Below are 23,561 nucleotides of genomic sequence, written 5' to 3'. Positions count from 1 at the left end.
GAGAGTCTGGCCTGACTATCCTTCTGTTACAAACCACCGCAACATGAAACACTTCATGTTTAACTGATTCATTAAACACATGGTCCAGTTTAAGGTCTTTGATATTTAAGGCATTACACATAGTGGCAAATATGACTGGGGTCGACTTATGAATGAAATGCAACATAAAATTTCAAGAAAATAAAAAATAAAAAACGTCTGCATAGTTGCATCATTATTAATGATGTACATTTTTACCTCATAGACAGATATAGCGCACAAACAGAGTGAAAGAAATTTACCCTTAAATCTCCAAATATAAATGTTATGATCTATACACCGAAATCCTGAGAGTCTGACTCAGTCTTTTAACTGAGAACAAAAATACAGAGGCCTTGAGCTCGATCTGCGGCAGCAAAAGGCCATTTTGATAATATCTGTTGAGCATTTTGAGAAAAACTGTTGTTCTTTGCTCAAGTCGCAGCTCACTGAGCTTTCAAGCCGACCGTAAAAAAAAAAAAAAAAAAAGCATTTCTTAACACAACACATTCAAGTCATTTTGCAGCTGTAAATGAATCACTGTTGATTGGATGATGTACAGAGAAAATTAAAAAGCAGACAATGCCAAGAACTGATTTAAACACAACAAACTGACATACTGTAAGCCCCTATTGTAAAAGACTGTCTTCTCATTTTCATGCCAGTAAAATAACAAAACAACTTAAAGTCACACAAGCCAATGAAATAAAACTGTAAGAAAAAGCAACAGATAAATTAAAATATCATGGCCTTAATATACATTTCACTTCAGATATGTACAAAATAGAAAGTATCCATGGCACAAGACCTGCAAACATCAGTCCACCTAAATATAAAAATCATTGCAACCATCCACAAATTCTAGCCGCAGTGCATCACATCATCCATGCTGTGGTTGCTGATAGCTTTCTTCTGCTGTTCGCTATGCGAGAGGTGAGAGGTCGAGCTGTCACTGTGCAGCCGAGGGTTCAGTGAGTGCACCTGCCAGACTTTCCTCCGCCAGCTGAGACAAGTATTTCTGTGAAAAAAAAAAAATTAAATTAAAAATGTAAATCCAAGCAAACTAAGCATACAGAGATGGGCCACATCATGAGAACACCCTGGGCTACTATGCTGCTGGGCCTTTGGTGCCATACCCGGATGCTTCACAAGACCTGTGACGGTTTTCCTGTGGTATCTGACACCAGGACATTAGCAGAAGATCCTTTAAGTCCCGTAAGTTGTGTTTTGGAGGCCGCGTGGATCTGACTTGTTCCAGCACATGCTCCAACACCCTGTCACCTTTTCATGGTTTGTCCCTCCTCGGACCTCCTGCTGATAGGGAGCATCTTTCAAGCTTTGCAGTTGCTCTGGAGGATTTGGCTCATCAGCGTGCAAAGGATTTGATTGCACTAATGTCTTTTTGGCTAAAATAATGTAATGAGCCATGTGTTGTACAAATCAGAAACTAGGAACAATATAAGAGTGAACTTTTAAGCTAAAGCTAGACAGTGTCACTCAACAAACTAGCATTGTAGATAAGAACTGTCATTTCTTTTAAGAAACATTTTTTATGAAAATAGTTTTTAGCCAAGTGTGGGAAGTATTAGTAACAACAGCCGTAATCACCAGTAGTCCAAATGCTTTCTAAAGTGACAATTAAAAGCTGTCTTGATATGCAAAATATTCAAATTAGCCTCCAAAAAGCCACATTGGCAAGTTGGCTTCATGCAACGATAATGTACACACAGGCCCTGTACAGACCTGGTTATTTGAACACGTCTTGAGTGATCAGATCATAAGTGACCAGCTGAAAATACGTGCCTGCAATCTTCATACCTAACATTCGAAAGCCGCCTCCAAATCCGTCTCGAGATACGATCACAGTTTTGCACTCTGAATGCGAATAAACACCAACATCATTTGGCAATAGTCCAAATACTTTATGATGTGACAGTTATAATCTGTTAAATTAATTAGTTATCGGCATATAATATCAACAATTATTAGTTGTATAATGAAAAATTTTAGAATTAGCCTCCAAAAACCAAAGTTGGCTTCATATCGATTAGTAAGCTGCATACTTGCTTTTTTTTTTTAATATATATATATATTTTTGTAGATACACAGAGACATGGATCTACGGCCAAAAACAAATCTTAAACACCAGAACACACATATACACACAGAGCTTTGACAGACAGCGCAACTGTTTAAATCCGTTTTTTCTTTCCCTCTTGGAATGTAATCCATCAAATGTGAGGGAATCACGCTCCTCTGGTGTGCTTCAGCTGTGCAGCTGGGTACGAGAGAAATGCAAGATGGCTTGGTGCTGACTGGCCAATGATCAGAAACCTAATACTGTACATGTGCAAGTGTACATGCAATGTATATGTTGTGTGTGTGCTAGGATGTGACAGAATATGGTATATTCTGCATTTGATGTCTTAGTGTTTACTAATCTGACATTTTAATGTTCTGTTGATTTCAAATAATTAATTCAATTATTTTTAAAATGTACTTTTATCATGGTGCGTATGGAAGTATGCATCAAAAAATAATTCTTCAAGGTATAAGAGTTACTTTTCAACTATAAAATGTTAAACTAATGTGAATATGTTTTTTAGTAATATTCTTTGTGTCAGGTCATACAGTTTAAACAGCACAGGACATTACTGAGGATCACGCTAAACACACTTGTATCAACTTACAAAGAGTTTCTGAATTTATATAGTAAAATTTATAAATCAAGATTTATTCCAGAATAATCCAAGCATGGGAAGAACAGAAAGTTGACATAATATGCATGTGCTGTATGTTCTTACGTCTGAAACAAAGAGATTAGTCACCCGGCTCAACAACAGGTGGTATAATCTCAAGGTTTGTGCTACCAGACCACACTGCCTGTGTGGACCACACACTAACAGTAACCTCAGAAGAAACGTGCAGGCATACAGATCGACGAGTATATGCAAACGCGTAAACTGCCAGATACCTCCGCAGAAGTCAGTATTCCTGAGTACTTCACGGAAGAGAGTCTGAATAAATGCAGAAAGGTATAATTCCCTCTTGTCTTCATCAGGAGTGTGTGATCTTGTGGGGTGTACCTGTAGGTTCCTGTAGTGTACAGTGCTGCGGCAGTGAGTGGCCTTGGCGGTCTCCTCATTGGTGTAGAACAGCCCGCAAAGTTTGCAGTAGAAGCCAGTCCTCGGCACAACGAACTCCACGCCTATGACACGGTGAAAACAAAAATTCAGTTACAGAAATATACACGTGACTGATGGGGGTCTCAAAAAAGATATGAATCATAAAATTTGAAAACAATGAAACATCTTAGACTCATTTCTGTGCTGTATTGAAATACGTGTGAAGGAGAAACACAATCATGTCTCTACTATCATGCACCCCTCACTACACCTTCTTATGTACTGCAGGCACAAAATGGGGCCAGTTTGTTTGACTACAGATGAATTTAATGACATTAGAAATCTTTCAAATAGACGAAAACCTTTTATTTTTTTTTTAAGTTAGAAATGTTTAATAAAACTCAGCTATAAGATCTAAATTATAAACCCACTACTCTACAGAGACTCCTCTGGGTCTGTGTGGCTACAGGATGGGCTCAGATTACTCCATTTTTATCTCTGGCGCCCGGGTACTAGGGGGGTATATCATTTATTTATTTATGTTTCTTAAAGCGGCTGAGAGTATTTTTGTTGATCTCCCTACAGACTGCCTCCAGTTGAGTGGGCTGAGGCGCTGTTACATCACGACCACCAGAAACTACAAATTGTACAATTATCAGACTGACCACAATTACTCTTTTCTCTTTCCTCGATAATAAGCAGTATTCTTTATTTCACTGGAGCCTATCCCAGCTGTCATCGGGGCGAGAGGCGGGGTACACCCTGGACAGGTCTCCAGTCTATCTCAGGGCCAACACAGAGAGACAGACAACCATTCACACTCACACCTACGGCCAATTTAGAATCACCAATGAACCTAACCAGCATGTCTTTGACGGTGGGAGGAAGCAAGAGTACTCGGAGAGACTACCAGGCATCAGTGCTAACCACCACATCACTGCGCCGCCCGATTTCTCAAGTTATGTCTATTAATTAAAAATACATAACGTAACGAAAGGGAATTGCATACATATTCATCTCAGTCAAATCAGTATTTGGCTGATGCACATTTAGCCATAATCACAGCAATCTAAGAATCTTATTTGATGACTCATGGTTAAATAAGTTATCCGGAGGGCTGCAGGTCGCCAAGTCTGGACAGTCCGGACTGGTCGCCAGTGTATCCCAGGGCGAAGACAAACAACCATTCACACTAACGTCAACACCTACAGCAAATTGAGAATCACCGATAAATCTAAGAGGCACGTCTTTGGACTGTGGGAGGAAGCTGGAGTATCAGGAGAAAACTTATGCAGGCACAGGGACAACATGCAAACTCCACACGGTGTGTTCTTGCTGTGAGGCGTCAGTGCTAACCACTACACCACCGTGCCACCCTGTTATATTATTAGTATATATAAAAAAAAACTACTAATATTAAGTGACATGTTATTCTGAAAGCAAGTCTTTAACTGCAACACTTACTTGTATTGCTATTTTTACTCAGGTACAAGATCTGAGAACATCCACTACCACTGCTTATACGTAAATAACCTAAAATATATACATCAAAGTGAGGGACTTCACACACGCAAAGCAGGACGTGCAGTACCTAGAGAAAAATACAGTGTCATCTTAAACACCTTAAGCTGAGTTTCTACAATCTTTAGCAAATTAGAGAGAATTGGAAAATATTCTCCCAGCATCATGGCACATTTATTGAGCAACTCGTACGTGTCTGCCAGCTTTCTCATGACAGATCAAATGGAAGCAGCCACAACCAGACGACTCATCAGTGCCAAAGTTGTCTCAGTCATTCTATCAATGCACACAGTTTGCCACATCTACACACGGACGCACACGCACACACACCCTTGAGGCATCATACCACTGAAACAGCCACACAGATCATGACACACACTTTTTTTCCCCATATCTTGTCGCTGCGTTGTCGTGACACAGCACCACAACTTAAACACAAGTCTCCATACATCAGGCACTCCTAACACTGTCCATGTGCTTGACCATGTCATTCCAACCTTAATGATAACATAAATACTCCTCTCTCAGGGGTGCACTTCACAACCTACAAACGGAAATAGGCCGGCAAATGGCGGCGCAATACCAGTCAATTAGAGTGCTAATTCAGCCGGTCGTCAGTGTATTTATTAATGGGGGGCAGGATAATGCATTATCTTTAGAACTAAGGCTGCAGACTAACGGCTCCATCAAGCTGTGTCTGTGAGAAAGATTAAATATAGCTGTGAGTGGTGATAAGCGGGTCCCAAGCACATTGTTTTGACATATATGGATTAAAGAACTGCCACAGCAGACAACCGAGAGGCACATTAGGATGAACACTGAGGATCCTGAGCTGAACTGGTTTTAATACCTGGACCACAGGGCCATCAGAGACCGCATTGGACAATGAACTTGCAAATGTAACAGGGTTATATCTGGCTGTCAAAACGTTAGCAGCCACTGTGTAAGTGTCACTTACTGTCAGTGATTTCTTCTTTTGTGGCACCCCCTATATATTCTTTTCACTCCTTTAGCTTTTCCCCTTTTGTATGGTAGGTGTCACGTTTATAATCACCATTAATCCTACATTTTTATAATTGTTTTTGTGTATATTTTTGTTTTAATCACCACTATTACATCTGTTTCTGCCTTACCATGCAAAGATTGTGATATGTTGGTTACGCTAAAGTAACGTCTATTTGTTATATTCACACAGGACCAGGAGCGGGCAGCTGAGTTACATGGTGGTTTGTCTTGTTGTTTAAATTCGCCAGTTGCCAGAATAAACGGAGATCACCTCCAAGAGCTAGCGGTGTGTCAAGTCAACATTTATCCAACACAAATAGGAACCCTAACCCTGGTTACACAAGCAGACAAGGGATTCACTCTGACTAACTTCAGTGCTGCACTTTATAATCCATCCATCCATTATCTATTACACGCTTGTTCTGTAGAGGGGTAGGGGTCACAGGGGCTGCAGGATATCCGCAGCGTCGGGGTACACCCTACACAGGTTGCCAGTCTATCACAGAGCTAACACAGGAAGACAAACAACCGATCCCTCTCACATGCAGACCTAAGGCAAATTCAGAATCTCTAATTAACCTAACACACATGTCTTTGGATTGTGGGAGGAAGAAAACCCACGCAGGCACAGGGAGAGCATGCAAACCCAGCATAGAAAGGCTGGAGCCATCTGGCAGGATCAAAACCCAGAACCTTTTTGATTTCAGTACACTGTAAAACATTACAGCCGCATTAAGTTATGTGAATGCGATACCTTTGAAACAAGGCTCTACAAAGAGGATTAAACCACGGTATTACAACGATTTTGTGGATTTTAGAACCTTTTTAAGTTGGAACAGAAGTTTTCTACAGGTTTACTCACATTTCCAGGGCAGCAGGTGAACTTTTGTTTCTAAGTTTTACTGACTGATGTTTTACAGTGTAGCATTTTCTCGCGTCTTCGTTAATAGGCGTCAGAAATTTAGGGGACACTGGATTTAAATAACAATGCAACTCAAAAGCAGAACACTAAAACAAAAAGTATTAACCATTGTGTTTTTTTGTTCCAGTGAAAACACCAAATCAACTTTGAAGTCTGTGAAAACCCAAATTGGACCCAGTTTTCATTAACCCACAGAAAGTATATTTCGTACAAGCTGCTGCTTGAAAAATTAGATCCATACAGACTATATTTTGACAGTATGACAGTCAGGGTAAAAAAAGATCATTTGTGCTTACCCAAAGGGATGCTGTGTTCACTGACAGCTTTGTCTTGTTCAGGAGATGGAGAGGGGGCCTCAATCTCTATTGAAGGCATGTCAATTATGAGAAAGGCAGGATGAACAAAACCTACATAGGAGATTATTTTTTGTAACTTATTGTACTGTTTCTAAATAATAACCAGAAATATATGCTGAAATGTAAGATCTTGTAACAGCAACTTTATCAATCTCTGTTTAGACCATACTCAAGCACAGGTGCAAAAAATAAGTACAATTTAAACAGCCAAAACGATAACGTCACTTAATGGATGTCGAAAAGTAATAACGTAACCAGTTAGTAACAGAAAATTAGTAGCCTAGATTATTTTTGCCACTGGACACTAGTTTTTCTTCTGCAAACATTTCACTTCACTTCTGAAAAATACCTTTTTTAAGAACGCCATCCTTGTGTTGCACTCCATTATTACTGATTGTTTCCATGACCTGTCCTACTTCCTGGGTTTTACTCTCGTCTGATACACAAATGTGATTTTCCATCGGTTCTTCTGGGGGCCCATTGTTGGTTACTTTATTCTCCTCTGAGCACGTCTCCTCCAGCGCAGCCTTGAACTCCTCACTCGGGAAGTCACCAAGGATAGCCACCGGTAGCTGAGAAGCTGCTGGATTTGTTTTCTGCTCTTCATTGCTGGTTGCGGTTAAATCATTTTCTTCTTTTTCAATCACAGTCGTTGTTGCCTGATCTACAGCTTCCCCACAAGGCGTTTCCTTCTTAGATTTCTCATTAGGTGTCTCCTGCACCTCCTTGGAAGAGGCAGACGTTGACACATGCTCTTCTACTGATTCTTCCACTTCAGACTCTTTGGGACAGGATGCAAACTCTTCTAGCTCGGAGAGGTCAGGTTCAATAATGGAATCATCCTCTCCTCCCACTTCATCCACAGTGACCAGTTCCTCCATGTTCTTAGGGTACCAGCACTCTTCGTCCGTGTCACCACCACTTTCCCACTCTTTCTCCTGAGAAATGGATCAAGAAAGGTGTTGATAATACAGCTACAGCTTTAAAGAGGCGATGATCATGTTAACGCTTGAGGAGTAAGTGATTTGGAGTTATTACAGTCTGTTTACTCACTGTGTCTCTTTCTTTATTACATTCAGTAGTCTCTTTCGGCTTATTGCTTTGCTGAGGTGAAACAGATTTTTCTTTTGACTGGCGTTTCTGAAAAAAAGACAACGGTTAATAGAGGGACGTGGGAGTTGTTAGCAACAGTAATGTTCACCTACAAAAGTGACTTACATTATTTTCAGGAGCGTTTTCTCTCTCATGTTTCTCTGCAGATGTGTACCTCCTGCTGTTTTTTTTGCTCCTGCCTCTGCCTGGTGAACCCTGCCTTTTGTCCTCTGGCGTTCTGCGAAGGGGATCCTCTGTCGTTTCAAACTCAGAATGCCTCGTTCTAACGTGGTAGTCACCACCATCTCTCCTTTTTGGCTTTGGATCGTGCCGTTGATACGGAGGCCTGGGCGGCTTGTCTGACTTGTACGCCTTCTCCATGTAGAAATCGTCCTCCATGTTCCTGTAGGAGTTGAAGGACGAGCCTTGAGGGCTGCTTCTTGGGTGCCAGTCTCTGTTGCCCCTCATCCCTTCACCTCCTCCTCCTCCTCCTCCTCCTCCTCCTCCCTCCCGCTCATCTGCAGATCTCATGCTGAGATGATCTAAGGGCTTCTGGAAAGTCTTCCGACGGTCAGTCGTTCGTCCATTGGACCTATTGTCAACCACGCTGCTCCCGTTCCTCCATGGGTCGTCCCTGTCCCTTTCGTCTTCACCCCTTCTTAAGTGGGATGACCAATCCCAGCAACTCCGGTGAGGGCCCATGCCATTGCTCCCTCTTTCTGGACCCCTGCATGATGTCCCTTGGGGGCTGTGGGCTGAGCTGCATGATGTAAAACTTGGGCTGTGGGAATGAGGACTCAGAGATCGGCTGACAGGGCTGCGGGAGCGCGCTCTCTCTGGCACGTAGCTGGAGAAAGACGATGAAGTGGATAACACTGAGAAATCTTTGAAAGCTGCACTTTGTGTTCAGATCAGATAAATCACATTCATTCAACTCAACTTGAGTTTGTCATATCAGAGAGTTTACATGAACCTAAAACAAACATTTGAGAGCAGACTTTTTCTTACTGTTCAAGTTCTTGCATCTCATCCCTTTCCCGCTGTGATGCAATATCCTGGATGATCGATTTAACATCTTTACCAGGTTTCTGGAAAACAGAGGAAAAAAAATGTCAAGTTTAGTGACTGCTCAACACACACTAAAACCTGCTGTTTACTTTGTCCTTCATTCTTACCTTAAGCTGCAGCTCCTTGTATCTCTTAGATATTCGTATGAGAAGTTTCTGATTGTTAATCATAGCCGGAGTAAGTTGGTAGTACTGAACCATGGCCTGAGCTGCCTCAATATACGCCATCTCCAGAAATGCCTGATGGGAGAAAAAAAAACAGTCGCTGTAAGTAATAATCTCCCAACAGCTCCTTCCATCCAGGGCTGATCTGCTCAAACATATTTCACGTGTCACACATCAGTGGAGTGGACGCAAGAGAATCATCGTCAAAGGGGATCATATTTTATCACATTTCACCATAATAAATCACCAGAACAGTCGCTTTAGTCCCCGCAACCAATCATAGATTTTAGTATGAATGGTTTACATTTGATAGGGGTAATATTCATGTTGCAGTTCAGTCAAATGAAACCTTGGAACTTAATTGAGTCGTCAAGTACTGGTAGTTAAACCGCCAGAAAGTTACGACAAAGTCCATGATATCACATAGCAGCTGTGACAGAAAAGAAGATGCAGATCATCAAAGACCATTTGGCGATCATGAAACATTTGTTCCAAGCAAACATAATCTTAGACTTAACGCCTTCTATGGAAATCATCAGGACAAAAATCTGTAAAGATGTAAAGTGATTTTGAGTTTGGTGGTATGTAATTAAAAACGCTGCCACTGGTAGTAAGTATTACTCAGCTGTGTGTCTGACAGTCAGCAATAAAAGGTGCATAAATATCAAAATGAATGGCTTATGATAAGGTGGATGTAAATCCTCTTAATTATTATTAAGATTACACAATTATTAATGCATAATAAAATATGAAATGTATTCCTTTTGTAGTGACGTACTACCAAAGTGAAGTAAAGTTGAAAATATCATTATTAGCTGATAAATAACCCCATAACTGTACCTGATGGGTAGACCTCATGAGGATGTAGTTGGTGACTTTGCCAAATGGTAGTCCCAGGTTGATGACATCGTTCTCCGTGCAGCTGCCTTCAGGGAGGTTGCAGATGTGAACAACTCGGCTTGCCGTGACCTTCCTCGGTGGAAAAGGCTGCGAATACAAAATACAGTCTTTGGGCAAACATATTGTTTTGACTGAGTCAACAACTTTATTAGTATTTAGACGTTTAAACTTACACCAAACAAAAATTAAAATAACCTCATCCTGTTTACGATGCTATTAACGCCATGACCAGTATATGGAGGTTTGTGCGGCAGGGAGATTCACTTCAGAGATGCTACGAGCGGTCACTGAAGTGCTCCTGAACTCAGCTGTTGGTCAAGGATTCAGGAATTGGCAGTGGGCGAGCTAAGCTCTCCAAACACCTCTTTTTCTATTACTTGACATATCCAGATTCTGATGATCTAGTCAAGTAAATATAGAGATATTTGCCTCAGTAATAGTTTTTCGGGAGAACTTTTGATGTTTATTCCCCACCCATGCTTCCAGTAAAGCTGTGAGCTCGGAACTAGACACATCTGACATGGATTTGACACTGATTTGACGCCATCTGAAAGTGATGTTTTAACAGTCTGTGCAGCAGGTTCAAGTCAAACACGCTCTTGTCTGTCTAACAGCACGGCAACACTATCACACAGAGCGTCATGCGATTTTCTCTCCTTGCTACAGGCCACCTCGCTGCAACTATTAATAGTTCCTTGGCAGTAGCGCGGCAGTGATAATGAAAGTTTTCTTGTTTGGATTTGCAGACCCGTCAGCTGACTGGCCGCAGACATTTCACACATTTGACACAAATCCCCGTAGGCAGCCAAGGGTAGCGACCTGCAGTGTTTGACATCCTTTCCCTGGTCTCTTCTGGAAGGAGGGCAGGGGACATGAACAGTGAATTATTATTGTTTTTTCTTTATGGAAACACATTAGAATTTAGACTGCAGAAACTGGACAGGTGATTTTGACTGTAGTTTACTTACATTGGCTTTAATGTAAAGGCAGATAAAAGGTGTATATTTTACATTAATATTATACTCAAATCTCTGTCTGTATCTGACTTTAGAGAAGAGGCATGGTAAACAGTTAACAAAGATAAGCTAAAAGACAAGCTCCTCCATGGCAGAGGTGTAGCTAAAAAGCACATGTGGATGACAACTTTCCTTTAATTTATCGACTACATATTGCAAGTTTAAAAATGCCAAGGCTATATCCGTGCTCATGCCGTTTGACACTTCGTGTTCCTCTGACATCGCTGCAGAAAGCAGTTGTAAATTCAGCTTGTTATGTCGCGGGGTCTTATTTCTGCAGTCATTGTGCTGCAACTGCAATTTTTTCCAGAGCCCCTCCTCCTCCTTCCTTCTTCTCTGGCTGACAGACATGACAGACAGTTCCATGTGTGGGACAGACGGGGGTCCCGATTCCAGCCACGGTCTCAGGTTTTACAGGGAATTTGTCCAGGGAAAGCCGAACAATAACATAGACTTCACTGAAGTGTAAAATGTATATGGAGGAGGAGGAGGAGGAGGAGGAGGGGGAGGAGGGGGAGGCGGCTTTTACAATTTCAAAGTCACACAAGATAACAAGATAATCTGAGGCAGTGCTCACAAGTAACACGGACAGTATTTTACAAAAACTTGAGTTATTCAGTAAACCTTTTGTTTAATAGTGCACAATGTGCTACCACTCCGATAATCTACTTCTGCGACATCTATCTAATCCTAAGGCTGTGTTGCCCATTTTACCAAAAGGTGATTTGATTTCTGTGCCAGCAAGATGACATTAACAACTTCAGATGTAAGAGTGATAATTCTGTGAACATCTATATGCCACTGCCACCGCCAGGATACATGAAGGTCAGTGCAGGTTGGGCTCAATAAACAGATCCAGGAATAGGCTGTTTATGTCTTTGGAATATTAGAGAGAACAAGAGTCTTGCGTGGCCTGTGTCTAGGCCCGCAGCACTGATGTCACTGTCAAGGTTGGCTCAGACTGTGAACAGAAGCCGTTTCTGTTCACGGTAAACAAGAAGTGGGGAGTTAAGCCACGTCCTTATGAGGAGGCACGCCGCACACCACACGCCAGGGCCTGCTTAAAATGATCTGATTTGCAGATAGAATAACAAACAGAAGAAATTCGCTGTAGCTGCTTCTAAATAATTTCAAAGCACCTCCCCAGGAAGAAATATATGAGTGGTTTTGCAGTCATACTGAGGCCAGTTTTCCACGTCTGTTCTAAATGACTGTCAGGAAATAATCTTTAAATTGAACTAGCAGTTCAGTTGATGAAATGTCAAATAAGGTTTCCCTATAAAGAAGGCTATATCGCATTTCTAAATGTATTTTTTTTCCAAAAATTGTTCTAATCTTAGCCCAAATAAAACACTTTTAATGTGTGCAGAAATCATCCCTGACAGCTAATAATTGCCTGTCACTGTGTGTTCCGCCAAATAATCTGCCGCTGAAAACGTTACACTGTCACCACTACGACCTTGCGAACTAGGGCCAAAAGTTGTAAACCATTTCACACTTTGTTTTCCCTTTTTCCTCTGACAGCACGCTGACTGACATTAGCTGGAGTCTCTCCTCGGGACGCGTCTGTTTATTTATACAAAGCAGGAACCGTGTTGGAGGATCCAAGGAGATGGTCAGTTTGGTTTGACAGTCTCTCCACACGTTCCTACACAGAGGGCTCGCACGCCAATGCCCCGGATCACTTTACCAGTCTCTCACCAGGCTGAAACTTTACACCGCTGCTTGTGGGTGTGACCCAGGGGTCTTTAGGTCTGTGCTCCAAGCAGCAGTTAGCTGTAATCCCGTGTTTATCTCTGTTCAAGTTCTCTCGATAGAAGCTTCTGTGCTACTTCAAGCTGAACGCTGCAAACCAACAGTGTCTGTGCATGCTTTTATGTGTGCGCTCAGACATACTGTATGTGTCAGCATCTGTGATCATAAAATCAATTGATATTTTTGCAAAAGCGGGCTTTAAAAAGGTTTTTCCTTTAGTTAGATTTCTGCGTTTGTACAAATGTTAAATGCATTAAATGTGTTTTCTGTGCACATTTAATAAAAAAATAAAGTGAACATTTTACAGATTACTTATAGCATGTGTGCATCTCAGTTCAATGCAAGGTTTTAAAGACAGTAAACCCACAGATGTTATGCTTAGACAGGTGTGAGTTTATAGCAACTAACATTAGCTCATGTAGCGCAGCCTGTAAATATTTCCACAGTGATACAATAAAATCCTTTGTCAATAACGGACCACTGAAGCATGTGGCGTATCACATCACTAAGTTCAGGCTCCCGTTAAACAGATTCTCCTGGCAATGAAGGAAAGAACAAATGGCAGTTAAAAAAGCAGAGACGAGTTTTACAGTCGAAGGGACGCAGTTCAAACAACACGGCATCAGAATCTGGATCAGCATCTATCGCTCATACAGTCGTGTATTCTCAGAGCTCTTGACTATTTTTGGCATGAAACAAATCCTCCTGTGCATTTTAAAGTCGAGTTTCACAACATGTTTTTTTTTCATTCGTCCTCATAAATTATATACTTACGTATGTTGCCCCAACTGAGGAGGTTGTAATGATTTAAATAGACACATGATAAACTGAATCCAAAAAAAGCACGCGTGACTTCAGAGAAAGGACTCGAGATTTTGCAGATGTCTTTGTTATTTGTGTTCTCAGAGTTTTCTTAAAATGCTATAAACTTTTATTTTTATTCTAAGAATGCATAAAGACATCCAAGATATAAAAATACGCCTGGAAGGAAAGCAGGGAAATTTATTATAGCCGCTCAACAATAAAAAAAATGCATATGGTGTTTGAATAAAATGATGAGAGCAGCTTTACCGAAGAGCTAGTAAATGCCTGCGTCTGTACAGTATGTGCCAGTATAGAGGTATGTGTTCCTACATTGTGTGCGTGTTGATGCCTGCTGACTGCTGAAAGCCGCTCGCCGGGCACCAGCGTAGTCTTTCCACAGGTTTGCCGGGGCTAATTTCGGGCGCGTTTCACCTCACTCATCATGTGCACTGTGCTTTTCAAGAGACCTGCCTCCGTGATGGACGCCCATCAACAGCTGCTGTGTTTCAACCCCAGTCAAAAGCCAACACTTTTAGACAGGCAAACTGACGGCAGGGTTGTAGTATAGTGCAGCAATTATCCTAAGAATATTATTAATTATTTGTGGCTAAGATTAACATTTATCTTTGCTTCAATTTTGTAACCCTTCACATTTCTTAAATGGATTATATTTATTACCCCCACTGTACTATCCAGCTGTTAAATATGGGTATCTTTACAGATCATGGGACCAAGCAATAAAACGAAAAAAAAAAAAAAAGAAAATAAGTTGAGTTGAGATTTTGTCAAGACAGATGTGTGTGTTGTATTTGTAAGATAGACCTGTACATAGTTTGTGCGTCCAGCTGCTACAGTTAATATGAAGTTGTTTCTGTTGTGTAGGGAAGACAATTAAAGGCAGATCTGAGTTTAGTGTCTGATCCAATCAGAATAACAGAATAAAAATATAACAATAATAATAATAAAGAATAAATCTGTTAATGTAGTTACCCGTCAAAGGTATTATAAAGCAAGTGACACATATTAAATATAAATAATTTCACAGATGTACACTTTAATTGCATCTAGGGTAAAAGAATATTTAAACATTAAGTGGTTAAATAAGAATATCCCTATGTGTGTGTGTGTGTGTGTGTGTTGTTATATATGTTGTTTAATGAGAGTTTTTCTGAGCTATCGAGTTCAGAGGAAAAGAGCTGTCAAGCCCAGAAAAAATCTGCTGCCCCCGCACCTGTCAACAAGAGGATCTGGACCAATTCATTAGGCAAAGAACTTTCAGGGTCCATTCATTATACACAGTCGAATATTAATCGCTACTTTGTCTTTGTTCTTTTTAATAAAAGAGGACAAAGTTAAGAGTTCACGGTCTAGGATAGCAGCTGTTCTCACGGCTTTAACAATCCTGAGGAAGAACACAACAACCAAAGAGCATTTGTCTGACCTTTGACTCGGACTGGTGTGAGGCAAATCCTGCGTCTGGCATGGGATAAGTCTTCATGGCTGTAGCTGGCATGTATGACGTATTGCCTCCTGAGGACACATCTGTGGAAACAATTTGAAATGTGGATTTAAAAAGCCGAAACAGTCAATTAAGTGCAGACTTTGTGGCTCAGAGTCAATAAACGTGTCTTAATATTATTTTTGCTTTTTTTAAAATAAAATAAAATAATATGTTTATTGATTTTTTGATTGCAGTTAGATGAGAAGTGTTAAAAATGCGACATCAGAACTGACAACTTGAAAATTCTCTGTTATACTCTGTGGTTGGCTCCTAGCCTGGAAGTCTGCCCAAGGTTTATCCACCCACGAAATCCTAGTGGGAGAAACTCCTTCTGGACTCGCTCTGCTGGACCAATCAAATCGTTTAAGTGGCGATGGACAGAAGAGTAACACAGACGTAGTCCCGCATGTCATCTGAGCACTGCTGAGTTGATTTTGTTTACCACAAAATGGCTGCCGTCAGAGAAGCGACATGTTTAGATGTTGTAAAAAATACTGGTTGTAAAGGAGCAACAGTCAAATGCTATTAAGGAATTTAGTGAGAAGTAGGATGCATGATGTGTTGCTCTGATTGACTATCCAGTTGTGTGCAGAGATATTTTTTCTTCTCTATATCAGTTGTAACACACCCCATAAAGAAATGCAAGTGGAGTGTTACCACCAGGCTGGTTTGTTTCAGCAAATGAAGTTTAGGTTACCTCCATAATACCGATTCAACTACTGAGCTATGGTTTATTCAGGCTCTGGAGATCAGATTGTCCTTAGAATTTCTGTAAAATCGTGCACAGTGCTTGCTGGCTCACTTCCAACTGTTGTGCAGTGGGCGCCTAAAAAAAAAACATATTTTTTACAGCTGTTGTTCACCAGCGTTTCTAAGCATGAAACGCTTCCATGAAAGACAAGGAATCAATGAAAGGCGGGCAAGAGCACGATCTCTCTCCTCAAGCACTCATCCCATAAGGAACTAAAAAGTGGGGGTAGCATAGGCAGGAATGCTCTTTTATACAGACAGGTCAACCTGCAGATGGTTTGTCCTGAGCTAATCTGTAGATACTATGGTGGAGAGCTTCTATTGCGTACCGTATGTGTATAAAAAGTTACCGAACAAGTTAAAATTATGATCTGGATTAGTGCTGTCCAAACACAGCATACACCAATGTATCAAAATAAACTGCGTCATACTAGAAAAGCGCGTTGCCTCGTGCTCTCATGTAACACTAAAAACACCCTGTTTTCCATTTTCTGCAAGTTCTACTCAGCTGCAGTGAAATATGTATGCTCCATTAGTGGCGGCGGCGTATCGGTTATCGTACCTTGATTTGCAGCAGAGCAGACAATGGGGTTCGCTCCTCCGGGGTTCAGACCTCCATCAGAAGGCCCGCCGACAGCATAATGAACGGCTCCAGCTGAAACCACCGCTGAGCTGCAACAATCACAGAAGGCTGATTTTAGCTTCCTCTCCCCTGCCTTGCTCACTCCTATCTTATGACAGAGCTCATATTCATAGAAAGATTAAGACAGCTGTATGTGGAGAGAGGAAAAGGAAAATAAAAAGATTCCAGCACCCCAGAGAGGTTTGCTCTGAGCTGATCTACAGCGCTTTAGCGCTAAAAAAAACATGAGGGGAAGTTACCAAGTGATGGTCAAGGATAGCACTGTAAAGTGAAATAATATTTTTACTTATAACGATTTGTAAATCTAATAAATACAGAAGAAATTACACATTTGTGATGCTTTGTGAACATCTTACGGTGTCATTTAAATGTGGGACAATGGCAGGGTACATTTTGCAATTTTGCAAGTCTACTTAAAACTTAATATTAATATTTTTTATGTGGTTAAAATAACTCACCTTTCATTTGTGTACAAAGTTCGATTCTGCAAGTGTAGTTTCCCCTTTACATGCTGGTCCCAGTCCTAAAAAGCACATAGACAGAAAGACAGTCCAAACTTAGACTCAAACCGCTTGGTCACGCTGGAAACACCCCCTGTAAGCTCCTGGCTAGGGGGCAATTAAAGAGACAACATTTTGGATGAGTTTGTTAGTCTGAAATACATAATCCAGATCAAGTTTATGTTTTTTGGAAGTCCTGTTTTATTTGAATCCAATCTACATTACTTGTTTTTTATTTAGGTGTATACATTCACTATACATTTATATGGTGGACACTTGTTGAAGCTCAGTCCACTCACCTTGAGGTTGTAGACCTTCTTGTCACAGATGCTACACTGGTGCGGCAGCTGAGCGGGGGTGATGGCATGGTAATCATTGAACTGATAGGGCTGAAGTGTCCTGGTTCCTGAAGAAAAGGTTTCCTCAGTTCCATGCAGGGACTGGTAGCCTCCAAACCCCTGTGTGCCACTTGAACCAAAAGAAATCCCACCGCTGCAGTTTAGCTTGGGGTCAGGGGTCGGCTCCTCCGGGTTGTACAGTTCCGTTCTGGAGCGAATGGGCTGCCCAGCCGCTGTCCACACCGTTTGAGGGCTAGAAACCATATCCATCTTTCCAGTGTGAGTTAGATTAGCATGGCCTTTCCATTGCTCCTTATGCCCTGAGGTGTTATAAACGTTCATTTTCTGATCACTGACATTAAAGCCAGCTTGTTGACCCTGCATATCCTGCCCATAGAAATCTCTCTGAAAACCAACATTGGTCATGTTTTTCACCTGAGTGTTAATCATTGTGTATTGTCCATCACCAGCTGGTGCTGCAGATGTCCCTCCAGTTAAGTTGTACTGAAGACGCCTGTCAGTGTCAGAGGGGTAAACTGATCCTAACTTTTTACCATACTCCCCACCCTGTTGACCATTTGTGCCCCCTCCACCAGGATGGTTCAGTCTCACGTTGTCTGGATTCTGGTTGAATCCTCCACCCACCAAGGCCCCCATGGCTGAATTTGAAGAGGGGAAACCTAGCACCCCCGTGGGGAAGGCACCCTGTTGATTCCCAACCATAGTCGATGTCCGTAGCTGATTAAATAAGGGCTGGGACATGGTGACATTGGAAAGAACCTGGTTGAGAACACTGGCAGCAGTGGCTGTATTGCCTCCCTGTGCAAGCTTCAGGCGATGGAGGGTAAGCTGGGCCTGGAGCTGCGCGAGCTGGAGGCTGGCTGGTGTCAACAGGAGCTGCTGGTTCTGCTGCTGAGGTCCCGTCTGCACATTGGCTGGCAGCTGGATGCCTAACTGGAGGCCCTTCTTGTCGGCACTGTCCACAGGTGCCGCAGTGATGCTGCAGGAGTTGAAATGTCATGTAAGTCAGGAATCTCAAAGGTCAACTCCATTTGCTTTTTTCTATGTCACACAAATAGAAAGCAACGAGCTACAGCCAACACAAACACAAGGAAACTTGCAAGAACCTACAGAAAACCAACGTGACATAAGGTGGGTGATGCCCACTAGAAAGCAATGTATGTTTACTTTTGAACGTATTATACCGATTAGAAACAGTTAATACGGCATACAAAAATCTTTAATAACTTGGTGACCTGGAAGAACAATGCATTTCAAATGGTATCCTTGTATCAGCTGATGAGCAGCGCAAATGTTCATTATTACAAATTGCAAAACTGTACCTCGTGCCTCCACTGTATATAACAGTGAGGAAGCCACCCATTGCAGCTGTGCTACATGTAACATACACAAGCAGCAGAACTTTGGCATACTAAGAGACTGAGGTGAATACGGAGGGAAAACTTGGTTCTTACACCTGTCTATCTCCTGATCTCACAGATACGGCAGGTGCAGTAGACGCGGCCATTGCTTTGTTCATATTACAAACCACATGGTTAGAAAATGGTCAGCCATATTGGTACGTCCATCACGCGGCATGTTGGAGGTCCATTTGCAGCTTCCACTGAAAATGACTCATGCTGTTGCCTGTTCACACTAGCATAAGACCCACTGAGCCTTTCTTCTTTCACAAAAGCATTGCTGATCTAGGGTTTGTAGCTTGGGAAACATTGCACTGCCTTGGTACTCGATACTACTTTACGTTCTCCGATATGTTGGCGTTAAGTCAATGGTGAGCACAGAGTACTTTTCAGTGTGAGCTTTCAGACCTTCTCTGCAGAGGCTCGACAGGTTGTTTTGATACCTTACTCACTGTTCTCGTAGTGATGGGCTACTGCTGCACAGTGGGAGCAAATTAAGGAGCACCAGAATGTGGTCTCGTCAGAAAGATATACACCAAAGACATATGTTCTCTTGACAAACTAATAAACAATTTGTAGCAGTGACAGAGTTCACATCCTGGTGGTGGGATGCAAACAGCAACCACACTGGTACATGTGAACTTGATCAGCATTTTAATAAGGAGAGCTCAAGTACATGAACATTTACTGAGGAAACACATGAATGTGGAAGGTAACAGGTTGGCGGTTTGAGTCTGAAAGTGATGTGTCACAGAAGTGAACAGATGATGGAGGCAGATAGAGACAGGACCTCCTGAAGTCTAGAGACAGGTGGTGGTGGTGGAGAAAAAAAAAGTTGACTGGTGGACACAGATTCATAGGAAAGGGTTAACTGTGTATGCTACAGAAACAAAGCTTTCACAGTAACATACACATCTGTAAATCAGCAAATACTGCAATTCCCCTCATTTTGGTTTGTCTTATAGCTAGAAACTGTGGGCCTGTGTGTTCTGTAAAGCAGTGAGTTAGAGTATGGATCATATTCATGCCGCTAGAGCTCAGTAAAGCATACTGCATTCCTGACATGCCCTCTGGGTCGTAGTCAGTGCACCAAGCTTGTTCATTTGATTCATTAAGGGGCTCTCACATTTCCCACAATGATATAATGAAAGAGGTTTCAAACATTCTCCTCCTTGATCTCTGTTCGGGCCCAACCCTCCATCCCCAAGGTCTCCTCCTCAACTAATGGGGAATTAGGAGGCCTACAGTGGAAAGTACTGTGGCTTCGAAGACTGCAATCAGCTGACTGCTAAGGTAAACTATCCATGTTTAAACCAATACAGAGGAAAGAATACCTCTTCACACAACTGAATATTCCTACAACCAATCAGAGCCAACAAATTCAACTCCACAAATTCAACCGTGCGACCATGTTGCTGCTATTCCTCTGTCCACTATCGCAAAAACCCGCCCAAACAAACAGACTGGCCTGGCAGATCATCGCAAGAGCATAATCAGTTCCCAGTGGAGAGACTCCAGATCAGCTTTACGCCACAAAAAAATCTGCGGGTGAGGGAGTTTGTCTGGCTTCTAGGCTGGATGTAAACTCCTCAGCACAAAGAATATAAAAAGCACAATGAAAGTCTTTATAGTGTTATGAATGATCAAAACACCTTTTTTTTCTTTTAAACATTTATTTCTGTTTTACACTGTAACATCTGTCCAAGGACTGCAGGTGAGTTAGCTGTAAACACAGAAGGGTCTCAGCCTCTAAAGCATGCACCAGATGGTGTAACATAGTTTCAATTTCCTCAATAAACAGAGAATATAGTTGTGGAAGTAAAGGAGTGGCAGCTGTTCAGACATTAAGACGTTAGCTGCTTGTTTTCCCGCTGCCGTAGTGTACTGTGATGGCACTGCGATGTGACCTCGTACGACTGGTCTGCCTTTTCACTTTCTGACGAATGCTCTGACACGGTGTCTAAACTTAGTCTACTCGACTATTCGTCGCATCTTCTATGTTGGGCAACTGACACGGCACTGTCTGCCTGTCTGCTCTAATCTCGGCGGGGTACAGTTTGTTTGAGACAAAGCTTTGTCAGCAAACACATAATGACTCATACTGCGGGGTGTGAAGAGACATAAAAAGATACCGATTATAAATGCGCCGTGTTTAAATATATATTCGTATATGAAAAGTTTAGAAGGTGTTTTCAAATATTAATTCGTGAAACGGAATCTTGCAGAGGATTATCACCTCCAGAGTCGGTCTTCCCTCTGGCTCCTTTAGTTGGTTTTGTGATCAAATTGCCACATCGTAAACTCATCATATCACAACCAGCGGCTCACTCTCCCTCTGACCTATAAACTATCCTGCTGTACTGTCTGTAACTGACTCACTGTAACGTAATGCGGAAATACTGTATTTATTATGTGCATTTCCAGTTGATTTCTATCCACTAAGCAGGTTTAATGGATTACACGTGTCAACAACTTATTAAAGCAATTTTTGTGCACTAGTAGAATTAAATAAAAACTAAACAGTTGCCAAATTTGTGTGTTAAAGTTAAAGTTGCATGGTTTCATTTTAACGTATCTGTGACAAATACATCTTACACAGACGCAAAATCAAATGAGTTGCCAATGCAGTTCTGTTAATTTGCTCATTTTGGACGATTGACAGCCCCCAGTTTCTGCGCCGATTGTACACACTCTTAAGTGAACAAGTATGCTGATGGAGAGATACACTTACACCATTCCAGCTTATGACTCAAAGCTATAAATACTATGGCTGCCCTCTACCATCCCGATACACAGTGTCCTTAATAGACTAATATGGACTCTTGGGCAGCTGGCACAGAGCGCTAGACACTTCAGACCAATCTTGTGATGATGATAGGGAATATTGGTGTCAAATAAACCTCAACCAGGTGTGGAAGGGAAGGGTTTAAAAGAGTAACACCGGATAGTCTGTAGATGGATGACAAGAAAGGCTTTATCAAATTGTGTGTGTGTATATATACAGTATATATACTGTGTGTAAACAGAGACTGCTCTATATGTTTAGGGGAATTGATCTGAATCAGATTACGTTGTATACTTTAATGCTCTGTGTTTTAAATGACAAATGAATTAACCCATTGATTGAGAAAATGGGTGCAGCTGACTCTTATTCAATATTATTCAAGATTTGCTAAATAGATTAGTCCCTGTATGTTGTCTGTTTAAGATTTCTGTAAGAATATTTGCTAACTTGAGGGATACATCTAGCCTAAGACATTCTTCCTTCTTCTGTAACCGAAGAATTATTCTAAGGACAAAAAGAATAAGATGAACGTCTAATGAAAATATCCAGATCAACAAATCTTTCAAGTACACCACAGAGTTAAGTTCCCATTATTTTCAATCCACCGACACAGTTGTACTCTTTCATCCCAAAGAGAAGCTAATATTACATCATGTACTGTGACCGCAGCCTTGGAGCTGATGTCTTAAATTGTCTATGGTCTTATTTATTTTCCAAATATTTCAAAATAGTTTTTCATTTGTTGTCGTTACACTGCCTTACGGTTATTTTGACAGATGTAAAAAGGTCTCTCACAGTCACAGTCGTAGCTGGGCATCCTGTGCAGACAGTATAAACTCAGTAGAGCAGAAATTCAGGCACATAAATAAATTCACATATTACATAGTGTTTGACGGTATTTAAAAAACGTATACATATAAAAATGTTCAATACTAGTACACGTTTTACATCCGAATTAAGTACAGCATACGTTTTAACCTGACCAGGTTTTATCAAGTAACTACTAAATAAACTTGAGGAACTGTAATATAAAACTACAGGCTGCACTTAAGCGTGATGTTAAAAACATCACTCAAAGGCTGCTGCTCACCCCTCCACATATTCTTCTGAAAGCATTTCTCTAATGGTACAAGCCATTTCAAGAAGCCACTGCCCCAGTAACAATAGCTTCTTACTTAAAAAGAGCACTTTCCACATTTTCTGTCATCTACAGTGAGACACACTTGATGAATAACTAGGTGCGGCGCCGTATTTTCACCGCAAGAGTCCAGCGAACACAATGCGTCCAAGCTCTTAGTATTTTCAGTGGAAAAGGTGGTGAATGGTAAGGACTGAAGATGATAATCACATTTCATTAAGGTTGCAATATTAGAAACAAATTGTAGCTCTCCCGCTGCTCCTGAAGCTTTCTTTCTCCTCCAAGAAAAAAAAAACAAAACAACCAATGTCACGACCAAAAGCCTAATGGAAGGAAAAGTAAGAGTTCGTGTCGGCAACAGCAGCTCTGATAAATACCTTCTTCTCCTGCATCATACAAGCATGACACTGCTTTATTATGCCCAGATATGTCTTCACATTATAACCTAACTTTACACTAATTCAATAAATCAACATAAACCATGTGTCAGTGAAAGTATGATAACGTAAAATAGAAATGTATGTACAAGCAACAGCTGAGACACTGCTGCATCAGTTTGACAAGAAAATCATATCACTGAGATTTAATACTCCAAAAAGCCGACGTCAACATCAACAGTGATGGACAACAGTTTCTTATCAAACCGTAGCCGTAATAACACAATATGTGTCATTTTCAGGATAGCTTTGAAGAAATTCAAAGCCACATTGTCCTTGCACAAGGCCCTAGTCATAACAAA

The 23,561-nt window shown here is 41.3% G+C and overlaps 1 protein-coding gene across 1 annotated transcript in view; it reads right to left on the bottom strand.

Annotated features, from left to right (window-relative positions):
* Window positions 1-823: 823 nt before the first annotated feature.
* The window catches only part of rbm20 (RNA binding motif protein 20), a 47,907-nt gene continuing 25,169 nt past the window's right edge, over window positions 824-23,561 (bottom strand). The window contains exons 2-14 of the mRNA XM_084568437.1: window positions 17,440-18,478; window positions 17,099-17,163; window positions 16,560-16,669; window positions 15,188-15,288; window positions 10,112-10,258; window positions 9,215-9,346; window positions 9,048-9,127; window positions 8,166-8,886; window positions 8,001-8,087; window positions 7,297-7,885; window positions 6,888-6,953; window positions 3,105-3,226; window positions 824-1,036 (exon numbers count right to left, since the gene is read on the bottom strand). Of these exons, the coding sequence (XP_084424563.1) occupies window positions 968-1,036; window positions 3,105-3,226; window positions 6,888-6,953; window positions 7,297-7,885; window positions 8,001-8,087; window positions 8,166-8,886; window positions 9,048-9,127; window positions 9,215-9,346; window positions 10,112-10,258; window positions 15,188-15,288; window positions 16,560-16,669; window positions 17,099-17,163; window positions 17,440-18,478 (3,328 nt within the window). The 3' untranslated portion in view covers window positions 824-967. The remainder of the gene's footprint in view (window positions 1,037-3,104; window positions 3,227-6,887; window positions 6,954-7,296; window positions 7,886-8,000; window positions 8,088-8,165; window positions 8,887-9,047; window positions 9,128-9,214; window positions 9,347-10,111; window positions 10,259-15,187; window positions 15,289-16,559; window positions 16,670-17,098; window positions 17,164-17,439; window positions 18,479-23,561) is intronic.

This window comes from Chelon labrosus (assembly GCF_963514085.1).
Source record: "Chelon labrosus genome assembly, chromosome: 2".
NCBI lineage: Eukaryota > Metazoa > Chordata > Actinopteri > Mugiliformes > Mugilidae > Chelon > Chelon labrosus.
This window is presented reverse-complemented; position numbering and strand designations above follow the sequence as displayed.